Source organism: Cucurbita pepo, chromosome LG11 (genome assembly GCF_002806865.2).
Source record: "Cucurbita pepo subsp. pepo cultivar mu-cu-16 chromosome LG11, ASM280686v2, whole genome shotgun sequence".
Lineage (NCBI taxonomy): Eukaryota > Viridiplantae > Streptophyta > Magnoliopsida > Cucurbitales > Cucurbitaceae > Cucurbita > Cucurbita pepo.
This window is the reverse complement of record NC_036648.1, coordinates 8401002-8419966: the sequence shown is the minus strand read 5'-3', so window position 1 is coordinate 8419966 and position 18965 is coordinate 8401002. Positions and strand designations below refer to the sequence as shown.

General features: G+C 38.8%; 4 protein-coding genes across 6 annotated transcripts in view; 2 read left to right on the top strand and 2 right to left on the bottom strand.

Moving 5' to 3' along the window:
* The first annotated feature begins 70 nt into the window (after positions 1–70).
* Positions 71–5196, top strand: LOC111805413 (renalase-like). Of its 3 annotated transcripts, none has more exons than XM_023690500.1 (11): positions 71–225; positions 319–630; positions 992–1258; positions 1486–1612; positions 2574–2635; positions 2734–2961; positions 3704–3825; positions 3987–4125; positions 4259–4462; positions 4631–4706; positions 5001–5196. In XM_023690500.1, the coding sequence occupies exons 1-9, from the start codon at positions 172–174 to the stop codon at positions 4418–4420; spliced, it is 1473 nt and encodes a 490-aa protein (XP_023546268.1). In that variant the 5' UTR covers positions 71–171; the 3' UTR covers positions 4421–4462; positions 4631–4706; positions 5001–5196. The 3 variants fall into 3 exon arrangements, with proteins under 3 accessions (XP_023546268.1, XP_023546266.1, XP_023546267.1); XM_023690498.1 differs by having other exon boundaries at positions 4631–4752; positions 5001–5189; XM_023690499.1 differs by having other exon boundaries at positions 71–291; positions 385–630; positions 4631–4752; positions 5001–5189.
* A 990-nt stretch (positions 5197–6186) lies between these two features.
* LOC111806158 (histone H1-like) lies at positions 6187–7311 on the bottom strand. The gene is made up of 2 exons (XM_023691529.1): positions 7046–7311; positions 6187–6954 (listed from the first exon to the last, which is right to left on the bottom strand). The coding sequence occupies exons 1-2, from the start codon at positions 7226–7228 to the stop codon at positions 6355–6357; spliced, it is 783 nt and encodes a 260-aa protein (XP_023547297.1). The 5' UTR covers positions 7229–7311; the 3' UTR covers positions 6187–6354.
* Positions 7312–8857: 1546 nt separating this feature from the next.
* On the bottom strand, positions 8858–11842 carry LOC111805907 (receptor-like protein kinase ANXUR2). The gene has a single exon (XM_023691197.1). The coding sequence runs from the start codon at positions 11840–11842 to the stop codon at positions 9278–9280; it is 2565 nt and encodes an 854-aa protein (XP_023546965.1). The 3' UTR covers positions 8858–9277.
* A 1809-nt stretch (positions 11843–13651) lies between these two features.
* LOC111804823 (espin-like) overlaps positions 13652–18965 on the top strand; it is a 9262-nt gene continuing 3948 nt past the window's right edge. The window contains exons 1-8 of the mRNA XM_023689621.1: positions 13652–13801; positions 13908–13970; positions 14077–14247; positions 15127–15258; positions 15750–15889; positions 15957–16077; positions 16569–16708; positions 17685–17771. Coding sequence (XP_023545389.1) covers positions 13771–13801; positions 13908–13970; positions 14077–14247; positions 15127–15258; positions 15750–15889; positions 15957–16077; positions 16569–16708; positions 17685–17771 — 885 coding nt within the window. The 5' untranslated portion in view covers positions 13652–13770. The remainder of the gene's footprint in view (positions 13802–13907; positions 13971–14076; positions 14248–15126; positions 15259–15749; positions 15890–15956; positions 16078–16568; positions 16709–17684; positions 17772–18965) is intronic.

The following is an 18965-nucleotide window of genomic DNA, read 5'->3' as shown; positions in this document are numbered from 1 at the left end:
GGTTCTATAAAATTTGTGTTAAAATGTTATGATTAGAGATTAAATCAGTAATTGAATCATCATTTTGAAGTTTGTAGGAACCAATGGTGACTAAATGGCGCGCAGCGGTGTGGAAATGGGGATTATTGAAGCCGTCTCCTCCTCTCATCCACTCGTTCCCCTCCAAAGATCATGTCTCCCTTCACTCATTCCATTTCCTCGTCCCTCATTCTTCAACCCTTCAAAATCCCTAAACCTTCGATTTTCTCCGCGAAGCCCTGCAGAAATTTCACTCTGATTGTAACATGTGAGNCGTCCCTCATTCTTCAACCCTTCAAAATCCCTAAACCTTCGATCTTCTCCGCGAAGCCCCGCAGAAATTTCACTCTGATTGTAACATGTGATTCCCAATCCAAATCCAGAAAACCCGCCATGGATGGCCGCAAACCCACCTCCAAATTCCGTCGAAAATCTTCATACGGTACCTCAAGAAGGTCGATTCTGAAGAAGACTTTCAGTCAGGAGCAAGTGACCTTCACTTCTGCTCTCTCCGATGACCCCCTTATTGCTATTATCGGCGGCGGCATGGCCGGAATAATGTGCGCTCTGAGTTTGGAGAAAAGGGGTGTTCGATCCACCGTCTTCGACACGGTTGGTTATTACTTGGAAATTCTTTCATGTTTGAAATTTTCTCTAGTTTTGACAGATTATATACATGACTGCATCTGTTTCATGTTGTCCAGCATGATTGATTGAATTAGTTCTTGTAGTCTACATTTAACCATTATATTGTATTCATAATGAGAAATTTCTCGTTCATTAAGTTAAACAAACTCAGAGAGAGATAGAAGTAGGTATCTCAGAAGTTGGATATTGCAATTGAAAACTCATTGATAGGCGTTCTAGTGAATGGACTTGGATGCATCTTTTGAACCCCCTCTCATGGTAGTTGAAGATTGACAAACATTGGTAATCTAGGAGGGCTCATTTCAATTTTTCGTGTTTATCGCAGGGTGTTCATGGGTTGGGAGGAAGAATGGGGACCAGAAGTCTTGGTCCTGAGCCCCTAATCTTTGATCATGCGGCTCAGTTCTTTACAGTGACTGATAGCCAGTTTGCTCAGCTGGTGGATGGTTGGTTGGGTGCAGGTCTAGTTAAAGAGTGGAAGGGCGCTGTTGGAGAGCTTGAACTCGGTGGTCGGTTTGTTCCATTGTCTTCCTGTCCAAGGTATATTGGTACGAACGGGATGCGGCCGCTTGCTGACTCGTTGCTGTCTCAGGTGATTGAATTTTGCTTCTCTTTGGTTTAATTTTTAGGATAGACCAAAGAATGGATAATATGGAAACAGCAAAGATTTATGCACGTAACTCTTTAGATTCCATGGTTTGATTATAGTTGAATGGTTTGCTGTTGTTTGGTATCCTACACTTCTTAAGTTTAGCATTTTTCCCCTTTGTTTTTCCTCTAACTTCTCTACTTCTTCTACTATTTGGCTTTTGTTGCTAGACTTCTATGATTAATGTGATGCGGCCCTGCTGGATAAGTAAGCTGGAGCCATTTAATGGAATGTGGCACTTAAGTGAGAATGGAAAACCTTGCGGGCACTTTGATGCTGTTGTTATTGCACACAATGGTAAGCGGATGGCTCTTTCTTTCCTTTAGAGCATGAACACTCCAATTCTTTTTGGTTTTTGATGGTTGCTAGGTGGTTTGATTAAATGTTAGCGTTCGCTACCAAAACACGAATTTATGACGCAGGATGTTTATGTCATAGCTCAAGCCCACTGCTAGTAGATATTGTCATCTTTGGGCTTTCCCTTTTGGACTTCCTGTTAAGGTTTTTAAAATGTGTCTGCTAGGGAGAGGTTTCCACACGTTTATAAAGAATGTTTTGTTCTCCTCCCCAACTGATGTGAATCTCACAATCCACTCCTCTTCGGCGATATGAGACCCCCTAATCCACCCCCCTTCGGATCCCAGCATCCTTGCTGGCACACCACCTCGTGTCCACCCCCTTCGAGGCTCAACGTCCTTGCTAGTACACCACTCGGNCCCCCCCCCCCCCTTCGGATCTCAGCGTCCTTGCTGGCACACCACCTCGTGTCCACCCCCTTAGAGGCTCAACGTCCTTGCTAGTACACCACCCGGTTGTAAGGACCCTGGGATCCAAAGGGAGGTGGATTGGGGGGTCTGACATTGATTAGAGAAGGGAACGAGTGCCAACAAAGACATCGGGCTTGAAGGANGGGGGGTCTGACATTGATTAGAGAAGGGAACGAGTGCCAACAAGGACACCGGGCTTGAAGGGGGTGGATTGTAAGACTCACATCAGTTGGGGAGGAGAACGAAGCATTCTTTATAAGGGTGTGGAAACCTTCCTTAGTTGACGCGTTTTAAAAACCTTGAGGGGAAGTCCAAAAGGGAAAGTACAAAGAGGACAATATCTGCTAGCGGTGGGCTTGGGCTGTGATATATTATTACGGTCCGGCTGCAATCTTGATCAACATCTTATTTTTTCTGTTTCTTTACAATTGATTATAAGAACTTTGTCTTTAAGAATGATTAGTTTTTGAAAAGTTTGGTAATGTTGGCAGGCAAATGTGCTAATAGGCTGCTTGCAACATCTGGCTTGCCTCTGATTGCTAGACAAATGAAGGTGCAAGTTTTGATAATCTTTCCAGCTTATTTAGTTTATTGATGAACAATAAGTACTTACAGACTCCTTATTTAATCATGTCTATTCTGTGTTTGTAGAGGCTAGAATTGAGTTCTATATGGGCCCTCCTTGCAGCATTTGAGGACCCTCTTCCTTTCACAGATGCTGCAGCTACACCATTTGAAGGAGCTTTTGTAAAAGGGGTTGATTCCATCTCATGGATGGCAAACAATAACAAGAAGTTCATGAACTTTCAGAAAGACGGGCCCCACTGTTGGACCTTTCTGAGTACTGCTGCATATGGGAAACAGAACAAGGTTCCACAGGTTGGCTTTCACCTGGCTATAAGGCTTGCCAACTCTTGCACATTACCTACATTCTTATCAAATGCTTCTTTTTTCTTTTTAATTATTAGTAATCTCTAATAACATTGCCATGATTATAGTCATCAACGGGTTGGTATTTTGGGGGCTCCGGATAGAACTTGGAGGAGAATGGAGCATTCTTTCTAGAAAATGGACTCTATATATGAAGAGAAAAGTGTGAGATCCCACATTGGTTGGAGAGGGGAACGAAACATTCCTTATAAGAGAGTGGAAACCTCTCCCTAGCAGACGTGTTTTAAAAACCTTGAGGGGAGCCCGAAAGGGAAAGGCTAAAGAGGGCAATATCTGCTAGCGGTGGATTTGGGCTGTTAGAAATGGTATCAGAGCCAGACACGGGGCGGTGTGCCAACGGGGACGCTAGGCTCCCAAGAGGGGTGGATTGTGAGATCCCACATCAGTTGGAGAGGGGAACAAAGCATTTCTTATAAGGGTGTGGAAACCTCTCCCTAGCATATGCGTTTTAAAAACCTTGAGGGGAGGTCGAAAGGGAAAACTCAAAGAGGACAATATCTGCTAGCGGTGGACTTAGGCTCTTGCATAAAGAGTTCCTTTAACTCCATTTTTTGAGTTGACATTCGATATTTGTGTGTTCATAGCCTTTTTTGAAGCAACTTACCTCAACTCTTTTCTTCTTCTTTTTTGGTTAAAATACTGATGGATATCAACAATGATGTTCTATTAGGAGAATATCCCAACTTCTACTGCTGAGAAAGTAAAGAAAAACATGCTTGAGGGTGTTGAAGCTGCCCTGGGGTTGTCGAAAGGGTCGCTGCCAAAACCCATTTACACCCGAGTTCAGCTATGGTAATTGGCAAAAACATAATCCACATGTAAACCAAACCGTCATTTTGCTTCCTTTTATCGAGTTAAGCACGTGAGATTGGAGATTATGCTTAAGTTGTCACACGTGAACCATCGCGATCGTTTAAAATATGGTTAATAGCTAATGTAGGTTCTTTATACAGGGGTGCAGCACTTCCTACTAACTCACCTAGTATTCCATGCATCTTTGATCCTCAAGGAAGAGCTGGTATCTGTGGTGATTGGCTACTGGGTTCAAATATAGAATCAGCAGCTCTAAGTGGCATAGCTCTTGGAAATCATGTAAGCTTCTTGAGTCTTCTCCATTTGTAATATTGCTTATTGTTTTTCCATGACTATCATTACGCTCCGAACAACATCCGAATCCGTGGCTTGCTATGCATTATATTTAACCAAAAACGGGATGTCATTGTAGATTGCGGATTACTTCCAAAGTGGCAGCGAACGTTCCGAAGAATTCGCCGTTGGTTTACATAACGAGTTTCAACCCATTGGAGGACATGATATTGGACAATTTCCAGGTTTGGGAACTGAAAAGCAGGCAGAAAGTACACTTGCATTTCAGCTCACCACTTGAATTTGTCCTTGCTCGACTCACGTAGTGTAGACCGTAACTCTGGTACGTATAATCTTCAATTCACAAGTCGTACAAACAAGTACAAGCTGTTGTTTTTTAACTTTCAGATTGGTTAGTCGTTCGAAAACATAAACGTTGCGAATAGACGTTGAATGATGATATGATGTACTCGAAATTCTTTCTCAACTTTGCTTTTGTTAGTGTTTGCAGAACTACAGCAGGGATGGATCTGTCGTCTCTGTCGATATTTTTGAAGAAACTCGAAATAGTAAGATGCAGAACCGAGGTGACTCAACGACTCCCCCCTGAGATCCATCGCAAGCAAATCATTAGTATGCCTTTCTTTTCAAAAACTCCTAGAATATGAGATCAGTACAATATATAAGAATATAGGATTAGATCTCGTTCTATTTTGGTCTTTAAACTTTCAAACACGTTGGTTTAGTTTTGAATTTTTCGTAAATAGCTACTTTAGTCATTTTCTTCCTTTACTCGATCGGTAAAATGTTCATGTAGGAGGGTCGAGTTTCAAATTTAGAAACAAATTGAAATTTGGGCTAATTCATGAGTTGAATGGCAGAGATTGAAGTTTGAAGGGCATGAAGATGGCGTCATTTTTTTAGGGGATAAGCAGAGAAGATGTTGGCTATATGGCTCCCTAAGTTACTCCCTCTTCTTTGGGTATGGAATCTGATACTTAATCACTATACAAACTTTCCTTCTCTCAATTTTTGCTTTACATTTTGAATTTCAATCATCAAACCCCAAACCTAAAAGCTTCAATTTTTTTAACTTTATCAAGAATTTCCTGATTCTAACCGGAGAGATGTCCAGTCAATAGGACAAATCGTGGTCTTCTAACCGGAGAGATGTCTATGTCCATAGGACGAATCGTGGTCTTTTGACCGGAGAGATATCTATGTCCATAGGATGAATCGTGGTCTTCTGACCGAAGAGATGTCTATGTCCATAGGACGAATCGTGATCTTCTGACCGAAGAGATGTCCATGTCCATAGGACGAGTCGTCATCTGAGCTACTTGTTTCAATCTCTATTTTCGTAAAATTTTCTATTCATTTTTAGGACCGAAATTTCTTGGAGTAAATTTGCATGACCATACATTCCTTTTCCTCATATCTTTTTGTTGTTTTTTATTTTAAGAATTTTTTTAAAAAGGTAAAATATTCTAATAAATTCAATAATAATTTACTACTTTTCCAACACGGAATAAAAGTTAAATATATTTCAATAGTGTAAATATATATATATATATATTTAATTTGGAGGCTCCCTCCATTTTCTATTAATTTAAGTAGTTACGAACATCTAATTTTAAAAAATAATCATATAAAAAAACAGCTATTTAATAAAATGATAATAACCGAAAATGAGCTATTAATTTAATTATTGAAAATAAATTAAAATTTTACTGTATTGTTAACGGCAGTCTCGATGTTAAAGCAAAAAAAAAATATATGAAAAAATTATTTATTTACAAAAAAGAAAAGAAAAATCATTTTAATAAGGCTCCAAAAGTGTAGGACTTTGGTAAAGCAATTTAAATCCTACGTGGATTGTAATCGCGTGCGACGCACGTGAGTCATCCAGATATCAAAACGGCGTTACAGAGAAGAACAAACGCCTCACAATACGGGAAATCCGCCATTGAAGCAAACCTTCGAAGCTTTGACGCTCATCTCTAGAATAAACCAATCAGAATCCCAAGCTAAACAAATATAGAAGAGAGATAATCACTGTATTTGGAGAACAGATCGGAAGATTTGATTTGATAAACCCTTGAAATTTATCAAACTGGAAATTTCAATAAAAATAGTGTATAGCAACGATTGCATCTCATGTTCCTAATTTACATCGCTACGAACTAGTAGTAAGTAACAAACAAACCCTAGAATTTAATCAAAAACCCTAACAATTCATTTCTTGACTTTCCTTGCCTGGACTTTCCTCGCCGGAGACTTTACAGTCTTTGGCTTCTTCGCCGCTACCTTCTTCGCCTTCGCCGCCGGTGCAGCTTTCTTTCCTGGCGAAGTTCGTGACAGTGTTTTCGCAACTTTAGCTGGCTTAGCAGCAGGCTTAGGCTTCGGAGCGACCTTCTTAACCTTTTCTGCCGCCTTACGCTTGGCTGGAGCGACGGCCTTTGGTTTCGCGACGACCTTCGATTTAGCGGCTGCCTTTGGCTTCGCAACGACCTTTGGCTTAGGTTTCACAGCAGTTTTAGCCTTCGGTTTAGCGACGGCGGCCTTCTTTACGCTTACAGCCGCCTTGAGTTTAGAGCTTGCTGGCTTCTTGGCGACAACTGGCGCTGCTGCAGCTTTCGAGCGCGCTGATGGAAGTTTGTAGGAGTTCTTGACCTTAACGAGTTTATCAGCGGCGACTAGCTTCTTCAGATGAACGAGCAAGAGCTTCCTGAAATTGGACGGCAATTGTTTGTGCTTCTCTTCGCTGAATTTCGTAATGGCGTACTGACTCGAGCCGGTCCTCTCCTTCAGCGACACAATCGCTTCGCTAATCATCTGTAGAACAATTTCAAAATTCGATCAGATCAGAACGTAGAAATAGAATAAACAAACATTATCGATCAACACAGAGATCAATTTCTCATACCTCAAAGAAAGGAGGATGAGTCGGCGAAGATCTGGTCCTCTTCGCACCAGATGGTTTCTTAGCCTTCGAAGCTTTAGAAGCCGCAGCTTTCTTCGACTTCGAATCGTTCTCCGCTGGCTGCGCCACGACAGCCACGGTGGCGGGAGCATCGGAGGAGGCAACAGGATCAGCGGCGGAAGACATTATTGGAATCGATAAATAGCTTGAACTCGAAACGTTAGCTAAAGAGCGAGAGAAAGAGGAATCGATTTTAGAGAGAGAAAACTCGATGAGGAGAGAGATGGTTGGGGGCAGTTTATATAATCAAATGGAGTCATGCTACTGCGATATGATTGGTCCAAATACTTTCGACGCGGATCGAGATCCTAGTGGAAATTTAAATATAAGCCGTTAGATCTAGGATTTAATCCACGGTGGAAAATGAAAGTAGGGGTTAAGAATGGATATGGATGAGCAAGTTCAATATGAAAATGGGAGTTTTTTTATGTGTTTTTCACTTGACTTCTTAAGGCCATAACTCGTTCAATACTTGATGAATTTTAGTGATCTTGAGATGGTTTTGTAGCTTAGAATCTAAGCTTTCAAATGAATGTAATTTCAAGTTGTTCGGTGCCCTATATCAAAAGTAATTGAGTTTCTCGTGAATACTGGTTGAAATTAGGGTTTTTTCAACATATTTCGCGTTATCAGTTGATTTGAATACAAAATTTGAAATTCATCGTCTAATTTTCTTTCAATATCTTAACTACCTTCTCGATCCTTCAAGTGGTCTAAAAATTGAAAGTTTTTATCAACGTTAGATGTGAAATTTTTAAACTCAAACTCTATCAAAGTTGCACACGTTAATAGTGGATAATATTTAGTATTAACGAGCGTCAACTTTATTGAAAGTAAACATGTAATAATAAAGCGAAACAATCGATTTTTTTTCTTTGCTCGCCTCTCTCGGTGAAAAGTATTGCGCCAACGTACACGTTGGTTGGTTATTTTTAAGAACTTCAAAATGATTTGTATAGTCGAATCACTTACCTAATTGGATGATAACATTACGTAATAGGGATTGAGTGTTCGAAAGAAAAGACGTTACTATTTTTGTAGCGTTTCAGCGCTACCTCAAGTATTCTAAATCGAAGACTTGCATTCGACACTAGACACAATATTACTAATACTAGAATATTCTTCTTTAAAAACATTGCAATTCAACTAGTTTTTCGGTAAGGTGAACGTTTGATTCATAGTTGTGGTTCTTAGAAGTTAAGATAACCATTATAACAATTTCTCGAAGTGTGATTCGTAGCATAAGGTCATAATCATTCGTAAAACATAGTAAAAACGATGATCGTAGAACATTGAACAACATGGTATCAAGATCCGTGCAAATCAATATAGTAGAAACGATGATTGTAGAACATTACACTTGTTGAATGAGAGATTTACCAATACTAATACCATCTGAAAAAGGGAAAAATAAAGTCTGATGGTAGAACATTGAACAACATGGTATCAAGATCCGTGCAAATCAATACAGTAGAAACGATGATTGTAGAACATTACACTCGTGGAATGAGAGATTTACAAATACTAATATCATCTGAAAAAGGGAAAAACAAAGTATCATAGAACATTGAACAACATGGTAACAAAATCCGTGCAAATCAATATAGTAGCAACGATGATTGTAGAACATTAGCACCCGTGGAATGAGAAATTTACCAATACTAATACCATCTGAAAAAGGGAAAAACAAAGTCTGATATCAAGAGCATTAACAGGTCCATTGCTCGACGAGGTACAACCCAAATTAGGAAATATACACATCAATGGCAATGATCATTCCAGCCCCTAATATCTTAACATCTAATCAGCAACATTCGAAGGATGCAGAAAGAAAAACCCACTTAAGAGAAATGAAAAACTAACTTGATCATCTGAGACAGCTCCTAGAAGATAGTTTGTGCACGTACCTGTTCTTTGCAAAGAGCTAAAATATTCTGTGAGTATAACTTTATCATAAGGAACAGGCAGCAGGCTGAATTTGAGTCTGATCAAGTTTGTTGTGTGTGAATTACAGATTCCAATGAAAACATCCAGACACACCCAATAGCTAATACCAACATAAATACAACGCTCCCTCAAGTTCAACATGCTTGAACTACTATGGTTTTTGTTTGTTCACTGGTTAGGCACCTTGTTCAGGGGGCACAGGAACGATGTCGAAGAGGTTTTCGCGCATTATCGTCCTTGTGGATGGAGAAGTTGAGAGAAGATTGCAGTACTATTTTGTTCACTGGATTGAAGTGAGTCTTGGTCATTTCCAAGGTCGAGGTTGTTGTAATGTGCAGCCATGTTTTCGTTTATGTGGCTATCTTCATCATTTATCCTCGAACTATGACTCGAGCCACCGCCATTGGCACTTTCATGAAGTTGGAAAGCAAATTCAAGGTTCCACAATACATCGCCCATAGACGGTCGCTCGGCTCCATGATCATTCAGGCATTTCTCAGCTATATCTGCAAACTTGTTCAAGCTTTCAGGGGTGATTTTACCTTTGAGGTGAGGGTCGATGAGATCCTCAAGAACTCCTTTTCGTTTGCAGTGCAACGCCCATTCCGCAAGACTAACCTGTTCCCTTGGCAGGCTTGGATTTAGAGCAGGCCTTGCACACAACACTTCAAACAGGACAACCCCAAAAGAATAGATATCAGATTTTTCAGTCAGTTGTTGCCTCCGGAAGTACTCTGGATCTAAGTAGCCAAAGCTACCCTTAACTACCGTGCTAACATGACCATGAGCCATGTCCGGACCAGTTTTCGAGAGCCCGAAATCGGAAACCTTTGCAACCCAGTTTTCATCCAAGAGAATGTTGGTAGTTTTAACATCTCTATGAATGATGGTGTACTGCCCTCCTGTGTGAAGGTAGTGAAGTCCTCTAGCTGCTCCAATACAAATCTCCAGCCTTTGCTTCCATGAGAGACGAGTTTTGTTGTTGGTCTTATACAGATGCTCCCTCATAGTTCCCAAACCCATGTAATCATAAACTAAACACATCTCATTGTCTTCATCACAAAAACCAATCAAGGATACCAAGTGCTTGTGTCTCAGCTTCGAAAGCAAATCGATTTCCGTAAGGAACTCGTGAACTCCTTGTTCTGATGACGGGTTCGACCTTTTAATAGCAACTTTTGTTCCTCCATCAATCACTCCCTTGTACACCTTCCCAAATCCTCCAACCCCAATCACATTAGATTCACTAAAGTTCTTGGTAGCATGTAAAATCTCTGGAAGCGAGAAATGCCGAGCCAAACCTTGAGCCAAATTGCTTGCAGTACTCTTCCCCGACACCGTTGATTTGCTCCCAGTCGAATGTGAGTTCCCATAGATCGGTAACCAGCTAGTTGTATGTGGATCAGTCCTTGACCTTCCGTTCTTCCTATAGTAAACTGCAAAGCAAATTGCAATCACAACAAAAACTGCAGCCGCCCCTGCAGCCCCACCAATGACTTCAGCACTGTTGCTCTTTGCTTCAAAATTTCTCTCTGTTTGACTCTCAATCTTCATCCTAAAGGCTGAGGGTTGAGGGTTCTTCCCTGCCAAGTTCTTACCGGATTCAAGCTTGAATATCTCGGCCCCATTCAACATAGCATCCGCATATTCAGGCCCATCCGACAGCCTAGGATGCAATGCCAGCTGAATCTGTTGCATTGATGGTGCTTCTGGAGAAAACACAACATAATCCCTGAATTTAGGAACCCCCGCGGCACCTGCCCAAGCTATCACATCGATCCCGTTCACATCTGCAGTTTGATTGTTAATGAACACATCAAACACCACCTGATTTGGCTTACTCATATACAGATCACAGAAATGTAACCTCACAAGATACATGAACCCGGGATCAATATTAGGAAACAACCATGTCAGATTGAAATTCACATTCACACCATTTAATGTACCCATTGATCTCAATGACCTGTAAAGTTCTACAGGTGCAATATACTTCGGCATATCTCTATAATGAATCACCAAACTTTTGGAAGCTTCAACTGTAACGCCCTCAGAAGCACCATAAAGATAAGGAAAGTCATCATACCATGCTCTACTCAGGCCGGAATCATTCGCTGGAGAAATATAGCTCCCGCCGACATTCAATCTTACCATCGTCTGCATACTCGACGGGGCCAAATCCATGATGCGGTCCCCTACACCCACCATTCTAGCCTTCCCATAGATCTCCGGCATTTGAATCAATTCAATCCCATTAACAAAGGCAAATCCAGAAACAGGCGTGAATGTCAAACTCAGGGATTCAGATTCGGAAGCCGCGAGTGAAAATTCGCGAACAATGTAGGCCTGAGTGAAGGCCTGACATGTGAGATAAGCACTGAAATTCTTCACAAGGATCAAATCATTCACAACGACGGTGAAATAAGAACTTGCAGAATCATGAGGGCCGTATGTGGAAGGGTAAAAATGGAGTCGAAGCCAGTAGCGATTACCAGGTTTGATCAGAAATTTATAAGCCGTCACTGCCGTAAACACCCTAGCCTCCATGTACGGAACCTGCGAAGTCATGGACGGATCTTGAAATCCAGCAGGTGCGGCTAGGGTATTTTTGCCGTCGAGGAATTTGGAATCGGAGGTCCATTTTCGGCCATTATCATCCGTGGCCTCATCATTAGAACCACAATTCAACAACAATGCCTGATCGGAAGCCACAACAGAAACAGAGTGAAAGCCATTAAATAGCCCGAGCAAGACGAAGAAGAGAGAAAACATCACATAGGTATTGACATTCATATGTGCATAATATCTTCGGCGTACAGGAAAATAAATTGACCAAGAAAACAAAAAGGGAAAGAAATCGAAAGAAGAAAGAAGGGGAAAAATGGAGGAAAACCCTTCTTCCCTGCACGCCAGAGGAAAAGAATGACCCAATGGGTTCGCTAGTTTAGGTTTCTTCTACAGGAATCTTAACCTAACACATCTCTAATCAACAATGGAGGAGGTGCTTTAATGGCATAAGGGAGATCGTTGGGTTGAAGGAGGCATCAAGAAGTTCTTTGAAACAGACGGAGCCAACGGAATCCAGCTATTTTTGGATTCTTACAGAAACTTTTCAGTTTGGAGGAAAGGGGTTTTAATCTCAGAAAGAAAGAACATCGCGGGAAATGAAAATCTTCGCCGGATCGTCTTCTTCCATCGTCGTCCTCATCGTGCAGAAATAGGGTTTCTGTTCTGTTCCTGCTTTCTCTCTCTCCTCTCTCTCTCTAAACCGCGTGAACTGTTACAAACAAACGGGAAATTTGAATTTGGCTATATATATAGCATTATTATGGAGTTTTTTTTTTCTTTCTATTTTTATTTTATAGCTCTAAAGGTTAAATTATACCAAATAATTATTAATTTGTCCTTTTTATTTTATTTTATTTTAATCCTTAAATTTATATCCATTATCATTTTAAATGTGGATATTTAATTTTTCATCGTTATAAATTTTAAATTAAAAAAATTAATCAAAATATAAGTATGCTTGTAATCTATAAATTAAAAAGAAAATAGAAAATAGAAAATAGAAAAAATATTAATTATTCTGGTCACCAAAATTCGAAGCAAACCCGTCTCTAACACGTTTGAAAATCTTATTTTGCTACGATTGAGGTTTGATTCAAGGTCGATCAAATCTCGTTGGCTGGTTGGTTGGTTGCCATTTGTTCTTACCAGTCGATTGTGGTCGGTTTCGATTATACATCAAATCATTATTGTCGTTGACGTTACAAAAATACGATAAATTTTAAAAAAAATCAAATCTAACCGATAACTATGGAACAAATTGCAAGATAACGGTGAAAATTAAGTTTTTTTTTTTTTTTAGGATAGCTATAATAGCCCCAGGTGAGTTGATATTATCCATTGACTCATTACGTGTCGACCTCATGGTTTTTAAAATGTGTTTACGAGTGAGAGGTTTCCACACTCTTGTAAATGCTTCATTCCCCTTTCCAAACCATGTGGGGCCTCACAACCAACCACTGAGACCTCGCAACCAAACGCACCGCCTTGTATTTGGTTCTAATACCATCTGCAACAGTCAAGGCCCACTACTGGTAATATATGATTCGCTTTGGGACGTTACTGTATTGCTATCAGTCTCATCAAAAGTTAAAATTTCATTAAATAAAACGAGTTACTAATCTGTCAATACCCATTAGACGTAAAATTGAATGTTTAAGAACATATCAAACACAAAATTGTAAATTAAGGTACCGAGTTGAAATCTCATTCCAGCTCAGAATTTGTACGAGGAATTTAGCGACAGGAGATCAAAAAAACAGAGTGTCTCTCTCCATTTTTTTTTGTTCATCTCTTTGATTTTAAAAATGTGAGTTTAATAACGAATTATTAATGTTCTTCGACTCTCATAGCTCAACCAGAGAGCGGATTACTAACGTTTTTCCTTCTTGAACAAAGTTCTATGAGTAGTCCACAACTTTCGATTATCGAAAACGTCTTTAAAGTAATCACTCCCGACTCTTACGATACAAATTTGAAAGTCGGGAATAAATAGAAACTAATATCATAATTTATAAAAAAAGAAAAAAAAGAAAAAAAAGAAAAAACCGCGCAAGCCAGTGAATTCTACGAACTGCAGTACTGCTTTGTCGTCGTTAGAGTGACAATTTCTTCTTCTAGGGTTTTAGGAACCAATCTCAGAAGCCTACCTCAACATGGCTCCCGATGCTTCAGACGCTCTCGCAGGTTCTTCTAGCACCATCTTTTGTACCTGTTTCCCATTTTAATCTTCTTCTTTTTTCTGCTTATATGCTAACAATTTGTATAATGCAAAATCTTGTATTCTATCCAGTGAGGCAGATAGTTCAACAATTTCTCAACGCCTCTCGTACGGGAAACATTGATCTCATGAAGAGTAAGTTTTTTCATTATTCGAGTTCTTGTCAGCTTGAATTTGATTATTTTATGTTTCTTATAAAGTTTGTCGACTTCTTATGTAATGCTTTGTTATGTTCAATTAGATTTGGCTGCTAGGCTTGATGATGGGAAGGGATTGTCGGGAACTGTGGCTGACATTAAGGATGCTAATAAGCGAGGAGCACTTCATTTCGCGGCAAGAGAAGGAAAGACTGAGGTCTGCAAGTATCTGCTACAGGAATTGAAGCTCGATGTTGATACAAGAGATGAAGATGGCAAGTTACTTATCCGTTATTTGTCTATTTGTTGGGGGAATTTGGGTTATGAGATAAGGAAATTGTGTTTTAGTCGTCAGAGTTGGCCATTGTTGAACTATAAATCTTCTTAAATCTTTTCTATTGCCTTTAATGTTCAACTCTTTAGGAATTTAATTGGCTTATGTATGATTATTAATTATAGGAATGCTGAAAATAATTTGATATTCCATTTTATGCCCATGATAGATTTTTTTATTTTATTGTCTTCACTTGCATATCGATGAAGTTGGATTCTAATTCGTGTTTTAGATGTACCTTTCGTGTTGTAGAATTAACTATATTTTGTTTAACAAAGAAAACAAGGTAATTAACTGAACTGCCAAGTTTGGTCTTGACGAAACAAGTTCCCAAAAAGAGTTCTTATTTGCAACTGGTACTGGTTTTGATGCTACACGTAGATTAGTTTGGAATCCATGTTAGCATTTGGATTTAGGTGGAGTGTATTGGTTTTTACTTGGTTGAGTACTTCATTACCATTAGACTTATCAAGGAGGCATCGTAGTTTGCATTTGACAAATAGAGGCAAGATGCAGGTTGAGAAATGTTTGACTGTTGAGCACGAGAAGATTAATTTGATATTCTAAATGCTCTCGTAATGAGTATAGGGTTTCTATTGGCTTTATCTGTGTCACTCTTGTATAATTATTTTTTTCTCGTACAATTCTTGTTGGCTTTTTGTAGAATGAAATTCAATAAAGGATGTAAATTATTTGTATGATCATATTGTTCACATCAAGAATTCAAGACGCTCTTCATTTTACTTAAAAAGGAAACCATGATGTCCTGTGTTTTTTTCTCCAAGTACTACAATGTTAGACCTCATTTGGAGTTTTACAGGTGAAACGCCACTTATTCATGCTGCTCGACAAGGACATACTGATACTGCAAGATACCTAATTGAGAGTGGTGCTAATCCTGCTATAGCAAGTGACTTGGGGGCCACAGCTCTTCATCATTCTGCAGGCATTGGTAAATTCATCTTTTAATCCTTCTTCTTTCTTCTCACGCCCCTACGTGTAGTGGGTTATAGGATTCTGTTGCAAGCATTTTGATTTGAGTAAGCAGTGGTTCCTAAATAGAAAAAAGTATTTGAGTAACAATAGAGTGTATTTCTGGAACCTAGTCCTGTCATTTTACATCTAATTCTTAGGTCTGGATATTAGAAGGGAATTATTTTTGTTTAATCATTGAACATCTTACATCTAGAATGTGTATCATGTGGCTTGGCTGCTTAAATAGTTACAACTACCAGTGTCTGTTATATGATATGAAATTCTTCCATTGCTTGCTTAGAAAGGGGCGAGAGTTAATGGTTTAGGTGGGAAGGAAGGGAGGATGCTTAACCAAACTAAATATTGGGGTTGGCAAATGTACGTGCCATGCCTAGAACAGAAAGAAAGGGTAAGGACTAATTTTGTAGAACGACGTATAACTTTTATTAATTCTAATTTCTAATGCAGGAAATATTGAGCTGCTAAAGTTTTTACTTTCAAGAGGTCCTGATGTTAATTCCCAGAGTGATGCCGGCTCCCCTTTGATTTGGGCTGCTGGTCATGCCCAACAGGAAGCTGTAAAACTGCTCCTTGAGCACCACGCTAATGTATATAAGCTCACAATTTTATCTCCATTCTGAGATTTCTTATTCTTAAATATATAATTGATTGAAGTTTNTTCATGCTGCTCGACAAGGACATACTGATACTGCAAGATACCTAATTGAGAGTGGTGCTAATCCTGCTATAGCAAGTGACTTGGGGGCCACAGCTCTTCATCATTCTGCAGGCATTGGTAAATTCATCTTTTAATCCTTCTTCTTTCTTCTCACGCCCCTACGTGTAGTGGGTTATAGGATTCTGTTGCAAGCATTTTGATTTGAGTAAGCAGTGGTTCCTAAATAGAAAAAAGTATTTGAGTAACAATAGAGTGTATTTCTGGAACCTAGTCCTGTCATTTTACATCTAATTCTTAGGTCTGGATATTAGAAGGGAATTATTTTTGTTTAATCATTGAACATCTTACATCTAGAATGTGTATCATGTGGCTTGGCTGCTTAAATAGTTACAACTACCAGTGTCTGTTATATGATATGAAATTCTTCCATTGCTTGCTTAGAAAGGGGCGAGAGTTAATGGTTTAGGTGGGAAGGAAGGGAGGATGCTTAACCAAACTAAATATTGGGGTTGGCAAATGTACGTGCCATGCCTAGAACAGAAAGAAAGGGTAAGGACTAATTTTGTAGAACGACGTATAACTTTTATTAATTCTAATTTCTAATGCAGGAAATATTGAGCTGCTAAAGTTTTTACTTTCAAGAGGTCCTGATGTTAATTCCCAGAGTGATGCCGGCTCCCCTTTGATTTGGGCTGCTGGTCATGCCCAACAGGAAGCTGTAAAACTGCTCCTTGAGCACCACGCTAATGTATATAAGCTCACAATTTTATCTCCATTCTGAGATTTCTTATTCTTAAATATATAATTGATTGAAGTTTCTTGTGTACTTGAGGCTTCTTATTTGATTTCGTTCTAATTGGAAAGTTNTTCTTGTGTACTTGAGGCTTCTTATTTGATTTCGTTCTAATTGGAAAGTTTTTTTTTGATGAAAGTGTTGCTTTGTTAATTCTTGTGTTTTAACTTTGGCATAATATTCATAGAACAATATTTGTAAAGTTGTAATCTTCTTTTAAGATTTCTTTATGAATTGATCTCTATTTTTGGGAGGCCAGTAATGATTTAACTGTCGAGAGAAGTATCGGTCNGGGCCACAGCTCTTCATCATTCTGCAGGCATTGGTAAATTCATCTTTTAATCCTTCTTCTTTCTTCTCACGCCCCTACGTGTAGTGGGTTATAGGATTCTGTTGCAAGCATTTTGATTTGAGTAAGCAGTGGTTCCTAAATAGAAAAAAGTATTTGAGTAACAATAGAGTGTATTTCTGGAACCTAGTCCTGTCATTTTACATCTAATTCTTAGGTCTGGATATTAGAAGGGAATTATTTTTGTTTAATCATTGAACATCTTACATCTAGAATGTGTATCATGTGGCTTGGCTGCTTAAATAGTTACAACTACCAGTGTCTGTTATATGATATGAAATTCTTCCATTGCTTGCTTAGAAAGGGGCGAGAGTTAATGGTTTAGGTGGGAANAAAAAAAAAAAAAAAAAAAAAAAAAAAAAAAAAAATCAGAGATTTTCTAATGGGTCTTTGCCATTGATTGTGGATTATCCTCAACTACAGTATATATTCTTAAGTTCTTCAGCTTCTCTTTCATTTACTTTCACTAGCTTGTCATGTCATAATTTTTTCAATAACATGTTTTAGATAATTTAAGCGTGGATGATTTTTTCCCTTTGTATGTGTACACTAATGCGATAAATGTTCTCTAATATTTTTCAGCCCAACGCTGAAACTGATGATGATATTACCCCCCTATTGTCAGCAGTGGCTGCTGGTTCTCTGGCTTGCTTGGATTTATTGATTCAGGTTTTGTTTCTGTTGACCTTCGTTTTTTTCGTTCCTTCTGAGGTGATATACTAANGTTTTGTTTCTGTTGACCTTCATTTTTTTCGTTCCTTCTGAGGTTATATACTAGTGATATTTGATTGAATTCTAATTACTTCCAAGCTGTAATGTGTAAATAATGAACCTTTTGCTTCTTCGATCAGAAGCATTTCATTCAGAGAAGAGAATGGTACAAAATGGTACAAAAAGTGATGGAAGCACTAGGCATCAGAATCTCTGCATTCATCATCGTAGAGCACAAAAAACTATCTAGTTGGTATGAATAAAAAATGATAAATAATTTGAAAAATATATAGCTAGTCCAGTGTACACCACCTAGAGATAACTCTTTGCTTCTTCGTCTTGGATCAGAAGCATTTCCTATAGAGAAGATAATATTGAACAAAGTGAAGGAAACNCCTAGAGATAACTCTTTGCTTCTTCTTCTTGGATCAGAAGCATTTCCTATAGAGAAGAGAATATCGAAAAAAGTGATGGAAAAACAGGCATCAGAATGTGTGCATTCACCATCATAGAGCACAGAAAACGATACAGTTGGTATGAGTAAAAATGATGAATAGTTAGAAAAATTTATATCCAGTCTAGTATACACTGCCTAGAGGCTAAGAATAAAATTTTTTTCCTCAAAATCCTCGACATCCCTTTAAGCTAGTAAGGAATCTTATGGCATATTCACAGCAAATAGCTGAACAGTAGCTATGTTGGTCCTCCCAATAGCTTTTATCTAAATTCTAACCTGTTACCAGTTGGAGGGGGGAGTGCATCATTGAAATCCAAATGTTTTGAACATATTCTTCTAAATGCTTGCTGAAGAAGAGCAGTGAAAAAAGAATTGTATGGTTTGAGAATGTCCATTAGGTCTTGTTTTACAAACTTGAGAAAATAAAGACTGAGCTGAGAGCTTGGCAAAAAGCAGTCTCTATGGGGACTTGAAAGTTATTAAGGAGAACACAGTACAATTAGTGATTAGGATGTTCGGGAAAGAAGCAAGGAAGTTCATTTTCTTTTTTACCTAATTTTTCTTTCTCCCTTTTGTAAATTCTTTACGGGTGTTTCTTATCTGGAAGAATCTATATTTGTCTGGTGATGGAAAATGTACTTTCATTCTGTGCATTTGTTGGACAGTTATATTGCTTTATGCCTTTTTTTTTTTTT